The sequence below is a fragment of the Piliocolobus tephrosceles genome, chromosome 21 (assembly GCF_002776525.5).
Source record: "Piliocolobus tephrosceles isolate RC106 chromosome 21, ASM277652v3, whole genome shotgun sequence".
Taxonomy (NCBI): Eukaryota; Metazoa; Chordata; class Mammalia; order Primates; family Cercopithecidae; genus Piliocolobus; species Piliocolobus tephrosceles.
Genome location: NC_045454.1, coordinates 35,578,610 through 35,587,293, shown reverse-complemented (window position 1 = coordinate 35,587,293; position 8,684 = coordinate 35,578,610). Strand labels below are relative to the sequence as shown.

Sequence of the window (8,684 nt, the reverse complement as noted above, 5' to 3'; positions counted from 1 at the left end):
TGGGCGACACAGCGAGACTCCGTCTCAAAAAAAAAAAAAAAAACCACATCTTTTCTCGGCAGCCTCCCCTTGTCTGACAGTTTTCTCCTGAGAGCACATCCTTCATAAATCACGTGCACAGGAATCCCCATTTCAGGCCCTGCATCCAAGGCTCTCAAGCTAGGGCACCTGCCCATTTATTAAGCAGTCCCAGCTGCTGTCTCCCTGCCTGTTTGCCAAGGACGTACAAGGAAGGTCACTATCATGCTGCTATTTTAAAACCTGAGCATATTTTAAAAATATCTTGTGCATCCTCTAACCTGAAAATCCATAACATAAGAGGTTAGATGTGACCACATGCTCCACTGAAGACTAAAGAACTATCTTTAATTAAAGAGTCCACAACTGTAGCAATAATCAAAGAGATTTAAAAATAGAATCAAAGCAAAAATTTTGCTCCGGGATTACAAATGTATAGTGTATATTTCCCAGTAACGTCTAGTTCCTTATAGTATCTGCTTTATCTTACATTTATTTACCTATGTATTTGTTTGTTTATTTTTATTAATTATTTATTTTTTTTGAGACAGAGTCTCGCTCTGTCGCCCAGGCTGGAGTGCAGTGGCCGGATCTCAGCTCACTGCAAGCTCCGCCTCCCGGGTTTACGCCATTCTCCTGCCTCAGCCTCCGGAGTAACTGGGACTACAGGCGCCCGCCACGTCGCCTGGCTACTTTTTTGTACTTTTTAGTAGAGACGGGGTTTCACTGTGTTAGCCAGGATGGTCTCGATCTCCTGACTTTGTGATCCGCCCGCCTCGGCCTCCCAAAGTGCTGGGATTACAGGCTTGAGCCACCGCGCCCGGCCTGTTTGTTTATTTTTGAGACAGTGTCCCGCTCTGTCACCCAGGTTGGAGGGCAGTGGTGCGATCTCGGCTCACCGTAACCTCTGCCTCTTGGGCTCAAGTAATTCTCTTGCCTCAGCCTCCCGTGTAGCTGGGATTACAGGTGCCTGCCACCATGCCCAGCTAATTTTTGTCTTTTTAGTAGAGACAGGGTTTCACCATATTGGCCAGGCTGGTTTTGAACTCCTGACTTCAAATGATCCTCCTGCATCGGCCTCCCAAAGTGCTAGGATTACAGGCATGAGCCCCTGCACCCAGCCCTATCTTCAAAGATTACTGTCTTTTGCGTCTGCGTGTGGTTGTGTGCCTTATGAAAGTGATGTATTTTGCCCAAGCTCAATTTGTCCTCTGTCTAAATGGAACCCCTCCCCATCCTCTCTGCGCTGAACCTCAGGCGCAAACGAGCTTTGGGCTCGGGGTTCAAATCTTCCACCCACAGCTCACAGTTCCATTACGTACCCGCCTTTGAACCATAGGGATTTGGACATTTCTCCTTCGCCCCGGGCCTGCAGGACAGACAAACAGATATGGTCAGTGTAGCTGTCCCTCCCCTTCCCAGAGCAGGCTCCACACCCACTTCTGACTCCCCTGTGGGCTGGGAGTCAGATGGCCTGGGTCCTAGTCCTGGCTGAGTGAATTTAGGAAGTTCCCTGGCGATCTCTGGGCCTTAGTTTGCCCATCTGTAAGATGGGCTGGGGGAGAAAGAAGCTCCCTTCTTTCAACCACCTCAATGGACCTGTCTCTTCATTGCTTATTCCCTAAACCCCCTACAGTCTCACTTGTTCATCTGCTCTCTGGCCCCGGGCCCTTTCCAGGAGTTATGACTTCAGCTTGTACCTCTTTCCACCTTCTGCAGCCAACCAGCCTCTATTTATCATTCAGGTCTCAGCATAGAGCCAGGGTCTACATCCCCTACCTTCCCTCCATCTTGTAACTAAAGGGTTAACATGGCGGGGGGGTGTTCTATAAGGAAGACAGGCAGTACTCTTCTGTTCTGAAATATTGAGGGTGTGTTTGGTTTTTTAAAGACAGGGTCTTGCTATATTGCCCAGACTGGTCTTGAACTCCTGGCCTCATATATTTTCCTGCTTCAGCCTCCTGAGTAGCTGGGACTATACACACGAGCCACCACACTCAGCTCCTGAAATATTTTTGAGATAGAGTTTCCCTTTTGTTCCTAGGGCTGGAGTGCAATGGTGCAATCTCAGCTTACTGCAACCTCTGCCTCCTGGGTTCAAGCGATTCTCCTGCCTCAGCCTCCCTAGTAGCTGGGATTACAGGCACCCACCACCACGCCTAGCTAATTTTTTGTATTTTTAGTAGAGATGGGGTTTCACTATGTTGGCCAGGCTGGTCTTGAACCCCTGACCTCAGGCGATCCACCCATCTTAGCCTCCCAAAGTGCTGGGATTACAGGCATGAGCCACCACGCCCAGCTCTGAATTTTTTTTTTTTTTTTCTTTTAGAGATGAGGTCTCACTATGTTGCCCAGGCTGGTCTCAAACTCCTGAGTTCAGGTGATCCTCCCGCCTCAATCTCCCAAATTGCTGGGATTACAGGTGTGAGCTCCTGAAATATTGTTGAAATATTTTGGATATCACTTTTCCTTAAGTGTCATCTCCTCCAGGGAGTTTTCCTGATTGCCTTGGATTACTTTTATGCTTTTCCTATGAAACCCAGAGAGCCCTCCATGTGTCTTTTTCTTGTCATATTACTAGTTCCATAATTTGTTTTTCTTGTATATCACATAGTTCCAATAGTAGCTGCTATTTTTTTCAATTTAATTTCTTGACCTAGTGAAAGTTATCCAATAGCCTTTTCACTGTGTACTCTTCCACTTGTCTAATTTAGAACCATATGTATGTATCGCTGAGCCAAAAAATAGATTTCTATTTTAAAACTGATAAGAAATTTCGTTTGGTATTTTTGTGGCTCTGATATTTGATGGTCTAAATCTCTGGAAGCCTGTTTAGAATCTCCTCCTGCCAATCCTACTGCAGTTTGTAGGGCAACCCTGGAGAGCAACACAGCTGTCCCCAGCCCAGGATGAGCTGAATGAAGGAATAAATGAATGGCCTCAATCCTGCTGCTCATCTGAACAGTCACCTTGACCCTGATGCTAATTCCTTCCCTTGATTGCTACTCCCCTACTGACCCGGCCCCAGACCTTTTCCTAACCCTGACGATGACTTCCAATTTGTCCCTAAGCACTGACCCCTTTGCCTAACACCAATTCTAACCCTGACCTCCGATCTTTGATAGCTGAACTAACCCTGACCTTGATCCCTAACCATGACTTCAGCCCTGTTTCAGCCCCAGTTTTCTCTCCTCCCTCTTGACTTAGAAACTCCAGGCTGACACTGGGGAGGAGGTTGGCCTGGGGATGGGTGGGGCCAAACTTGGTGTGGGGTTTGAGAGTGACCCTAGCTAGGCTAGTGTAGACAGGCCATGGGGATACCCTGGGCTGTGTGTGTGCGTGGCTAAGGAAGGGTCAGGGTGGGTGGGGCATGGGCAGTGTGCAGACTGCACTAGGTATGCCCAGGCTAGACTTGGGTACAGGTGGGGTGTTGGGCGTGGCCAATTTAGGTGTGGGTGTGGCCAAACCATGTGTGGGCGTGGCATTGGGCATGGCCTGGCTGAGTGTGGAAGGGGCATGGCTGGGCGTGTCACTCACCTCCTGCAGCTGCATCCGCACCTTGTTGAAGGCACGCAGCCAGTTGGCCTTGGCCCTGGACATGGAGTCCTGCCCCTCCTGGCCTTCCTCATCCTCTCTCGGCCTGAAACTGAGGCAGGGAACGCTATGAGGCTCCGGGCTGGCTCTCCGTGACTCCTGACCTTCCCTCGACCCTCCAGCTGTGAAAGTGATGCATGGCTCCCCGTGGTATCTCTGACCCCTCAAAGACATTGGGACCCACCTGTGTCCCGTGGCCCACCTCGGTGCCCCTCACCCCTTCCCACACACCCAACGCTTCTCTGACACTTCACTGTTCCCCAGCTTCCTTTTCACCAGCCCAGTCCCTCTGGCCCCCCATTTGCCCAGGATCTTGACCTCTCTGAGCCCAGCAACCCCTAAGGTCACAACCTCTAAGACCCCTTCATGACGCCCCTGAACCCTCTTTGACCCCTGTACTCTATTCTGTCACCTCTGATCCCTTTAAGAAACCTAAGGGTCTGTGACAACTTCAGCCCTGGCAACCGCCCAGGTTCACACTGACCCCATCATAGCTCTGTTGACCCTGTGACCTTCTGGCAGCCCCTCTGGCCCCTTGGTCCCCTCCTGTTACCTCTCCTCAGCCTTGGGGGGCTCAGCCTCAGGGATCTGCTCAGCTGCAGGCACCTCCTCGGGTGTGGCTGGCTTTGGGGTCACCTTGGCTGTGTCGGGGGCCTCGGTGGGTGCCAATGGGGCCTTGTCCTCCTTCCCCGGGGCAGCTGGCGGGAAGCTGATGCGTTTGAAGTCTTTGGGCTCAGCCACAGCCACCTCTTCACGCTGAGCATAGCTGCCCAAATCGTCAGGCACCTCCTCCTCCTCCTCCAGCTCCTCCTCATCTTCAGGCAGCTCCTCCTCCTCCAGGAAGTCCTCCAGGTCCTCCTCCAGCTCCTCCTCATCCTGGTCCCAGCGAGGCGAGTCTTTGTGATAGCTGACCGAGCTGTGGCAGGAGTGGTAGGAGTCCCGGTCCCGCTCGTCCTCCATCTCGGAGCCCTGCAGGCTGTGCTCGTCGGGGTCGAAGTCCTCACTCAGCTGAGAGCTTCCCTGGCTCAGCTCCGCTGAGGAGGCATAGTGGCTGCTACCTGTGGGGCTGTGGGAATGAAACAGGGTTCAGGCACCGGGGTACCGAGTCACTGCTCACCTGAGCCCCAGTCACACAGGCATTGACTCATCACCGATTAAGCACCTACTCTGTGCCACGTCCTGCTCTAGGGGCCGGAAAACACAGCCATGATGAGAAAAAAAAAAAAAAATTCCCGCTTTTGGCTAGGCACAGTGGCTCATGCCTGTAATCCCAGCACTTTGGGAGGCTGAGGTGGGCAGATCACCTGAGGTCAGGAGTTCAAGACCAGCCTGACCAACATGGTGAAACCCTGTCTCTACTAAAAATACAAAAATTAGCTGGGCGCGGTGGTGTATGCCTGTAATCCCAGCTACTCAGGAGGCTGAGGCAGAAGAATCACTTGAACCCAGGAGGCGGAGGTTGCACTGAGCTGGGATCATGCCATTGCACTCCAGCCTGGGCAACAACAGTGAAAGTTCATCTCAAAAAAAAAAAAAAAAAAAAAAAAAAAAATCCCCGCTTTTGTGGCATTTGCGGTCTGTGAAAGACAGGCAATTGACTGTGCTGGGAACTCAGGGTCAGCGCCATCACCACAGCCCTGCAGCACGTCTCCTGGCCTCCACCTCGAAAAAGTATAGGAAATGCATTCACTTCCCTGTACCCTCGGCCCCACCCCAGGCCAGCCTCTGCTGTCTCTACCAGATGCTGTCCCCACAGTTCCTGCTTCCCTTGGAAGCCACAGGGAGTTGTAAATCCAATCACCTCCCTCCCCTGCTCTAAATCCTACCATGGCTCCCTAGTGCCTTGCAATAAAATCTGTGCTAGCCCTGTGTGGCCCAGACCCTCCAAAGTCCCCCTGCATACCTCCCTCCACTTCTCCCCACCTCCTCCATTCCAGCCACACCGGCCACCTCATTGTCTCTCCAACACCATAAACCTGTGTAGTTGCCATGGTCTTTTCCTTGTCTGCTTTATCTAGAAAACTCCTACCCATCCTCTGGTACCCACTGAAACATCACTTACTTGTGCAAATGCCCCCCACTCTCTGGCCAGGTCAGGCCCTCGGTTATATGCTGCTTATATGAACCCAGGATCGTGCTCAGCATCAACAGGAATATCTGTCTCTGTCTAAGTGCAGGCAGGGGAACATAGGGGCCGCCACTCAGCCCTCTTCTAATCATTCACTTAGTCACTCAACAAACCTTATCATCTCCTGATTAGATACCTCCTCCAATCTTAGTGCCTGGGACCCTCTTCCCTGGCCAGCCTCAGGGATGCTATAGGAATAAAAAGGGGTTCAACACCAGCCCGGGCAATGGAACAAGACCCCCATCTCTACAAAACGATAAAAATAAATTAGCTTGGTGTGGTGGCCTGTGCCTGTAGTCTCAGCTACTGGGGAGGCTGAGGTGGGAGGATCGCTAGAGACCAGGAGTTCAAGGCTGCAGTAAGTCACGATGGTGCCACTGCACTCCAGCCTGGGCAACAGAACAAGATCTTGTGTCCGAAAAAAAAAAAAAAAAAAAGGGTCTCACCCTGTTACCCAGGCTGCGGTGCATGGTGCTATCTTGGCTCCCTGCAGCCTTGATCTCCCAAGCTCAAGTGATCCTCCTACTTCGGCCTCATGAGTAGCTGGAACCACAGGTACACGCCACCATGCCTGGCTAATTTTTGTATTTTTTTGTAGAGACAGAAGATCTCACTTTATTGCCCAGGCTGGTCTCAAACTCCTGAACTCAAGCTATCCTCCTGCCTTGGCCTCTCAAAGTGCTGGGATTATAGGCATGAGCCACCACACCAGGCTGCTTGTAGAATTTTCTTTTTTTCTTTCTTTCTTTTTTTGAGACGGAGTCTCACGCATCTGTAGCCAGCCAGTGGTGCAGTGGTGTGATCTCGGCTCACTGCAACCTCCACCTCTGGGGTTCAAGCGATTCTCCTGCCTCAGCCTCCTGAGTAGCTGGGATTATAGGCACCTGCCACCACGCCCAGCTCATTTTTGTATTTTTAGTAGAGACGGGGGGTGGTCTTACCATTTTGGTCAGGCTGGTCTCGAACACCTGACCCCGTGATCCACCTGCCTTGGCCTCCCGAAGTGCTGGGATTGTAGGGGTGAGCCACCATGCCTGGCTGTGTAGAATTTTCTTGCAAGCTTTTGGGTAAAGAAAGAGGCTGGGTGCAGTGGCTCACCCCTGTAATCCTACACTTTGGGAGGCCGTGGTGGGGGATCACTTGAGGTCAGGAGTTTGAGACCAGCGTGACCAACGTGGTGAAATCCTGTCTCTACTAAAAGTACAAAAATTAGCTGGGCTTGGTGGTGGCGTTTGCCTGTAATAGGGAGGCTGAGGCAGGAGATTCGCTTGAACCTGGGTGGCAGAGGTTGCAGTGACCGAGATGGTGCCACTGCACTGCAGCCTGGGTGACAGAGCAAGACTCCGTCTTAAAAAAAAAAAAAAAAAGGAAAAGAAAAAAAGGGCTCATTCCCACAAGAAAATGTGAATTCTGCCCTCCTGGAACTCCACCTCCAGCTCCGTCCAGCCCCCAACCTCTCTCTCCACTCCAGGAGACACAGCAGGACCCTCATACACGTGCACACTGCACTCCGCGGCACCTACCTAAGAGCCTGCGGCTCAGAGAACTCCTCGTAACTGTGCATGGAGTCGCTGTAGGATTCCCGGGAGCCCAGGGGTGGTGGGCGAACAGAATACTGGTGGACTGAGGCGTTGGGTTGCGACGTAGTGTAATAGGGCGGCGGGATGCTGTTGCTCGTTTCACTGCGGTAGTCACTGTCGCGATCATCCACTGCACTGTCGGGGTCATCGTCTAGAAGAAAGAGGAGGTATGGGAAGAGGGTGAGGAAGAGAGAGGGCACGTGATGGGGGCTAATATAGTTTCCCAGACTTAGGGTGCTGCTACTGAAGAAGAGAATGTTTTACTAGTATGGATCAAGAATTGTGGGTCATGTTAATAGAGGTTTAGGCTTCAGAACAAGGGAGGTGAAAATCCTACTTTGCTTTATGTGGGTCAAATTGGATCTACAGTCTAGGTGCTAGGGTAGGTCCTACAAGGTGAAGAAAACAGGGACAAAGTAGAGGGCATCCTTCAGCTCAAATGTGAGGAACAACTTTGTTCAAGGTCAGGATCTCTGAAAATGAGATGGGATTTTTTCCGCTGGGCAGTTAGTTTCCATAACAGGAGTCACACAAACAGGAGGAAGTTGGAGGAAGATCAGGAGTTCAAGGTGGAGGGAATGCCCTTTAACCCTTAGAGATTTCCTGATATCTGAGGGTGAGGACCCCAGACCTGAACTTACATGTGCAAGAACCAAGAAGATGCTATGACATGGTTCTGTCTTTTTCAAAAAGGATTAGATTCTTAGCTTGGCAAAACCACCACACACTCAGAATCAATTGCTAAAATGGAATATGGTAGAGTTGCCAAACTTCATGTTTAATAAGAACTAAAAGATATTTTGGTTTAGTTTGGTTTCCTTAGAAAAAAGAACAGTTTGTTTTCTAAATCCTAAAAAAAAAATTCCAATTCTAAAAGCAACATGTCTGGGTGGTGGCATAATTGGGGATTGTACATTTTCTTCTTTATTCTTTTCTGTACCTTCTGGAAAAAAAAAGATTTCAATAATGCAATCTTTTTAATATTTTTAATTAAAAAGAATGATAAAAGTAAAGCAAAGGCTGGGCACAGTGGCTCACACTTACAATCCCAGCACTTTGGGAGGCCAAGGCGGGCAGATTACTTGAGACCAGGAGTTCGAGACCAGCCTGGGCAACATACCAAAACCTGTCTCTACTAAAAATACAAAAATTAGCCGGATGTAGTGGCAGGCGCCTGCAGTCCCAGCTGTTCGGGAGGCTGAGGCAGGAGAATCTGTTGAACCCAGGAGGCGGAGGCTGCCATGAGCCAAGATCACACCTCTGCACTCCAGGCTGGGTGACACAAGAGCCTATCTCCAAAAAACAAAATAAAATAAAAGTAAAGTAGGCCGGGCGCGGTGGCTCAAGCCTGTAATCCCAGCACT

At 50.5% G+C, this 8,684-nt stretch overlaps 1 protein-coding gene across 1 annotated transcript in view; it reads right to left on the bottom strand.

Moving 5' to 3' along the window:
* Window positions 1–8,684, bottom strand: part of UNC13A (unc-13 homolog A) — an 89,527-nt gene that overhangs the window by 52,298 nt on the left and 28,545 nt on the right. The window contains exons 10-13 of the mRNA XM_026456971.1: window positions 7,264–7,471; window positions 4,166–4,678; window positions 3,556–3,664; window positions 1,341–1,387 (exon numbers count right to left, since the gene is read on the bottom strand). Coding sequence (XP_026312756.1) covers window positions 1,341–1,387; window positions 3,556–3,664; window positions 4,166–4,678; window positions 7,264–7,471 — 877 coding nt within the window. The remainder of the gene's footprint in view (window positions 1–1,340; window positions 1,388–3,555; window positions 3,665–4,165; window positions 4,679–7,263; window positions 7,472–8,684) is intronic.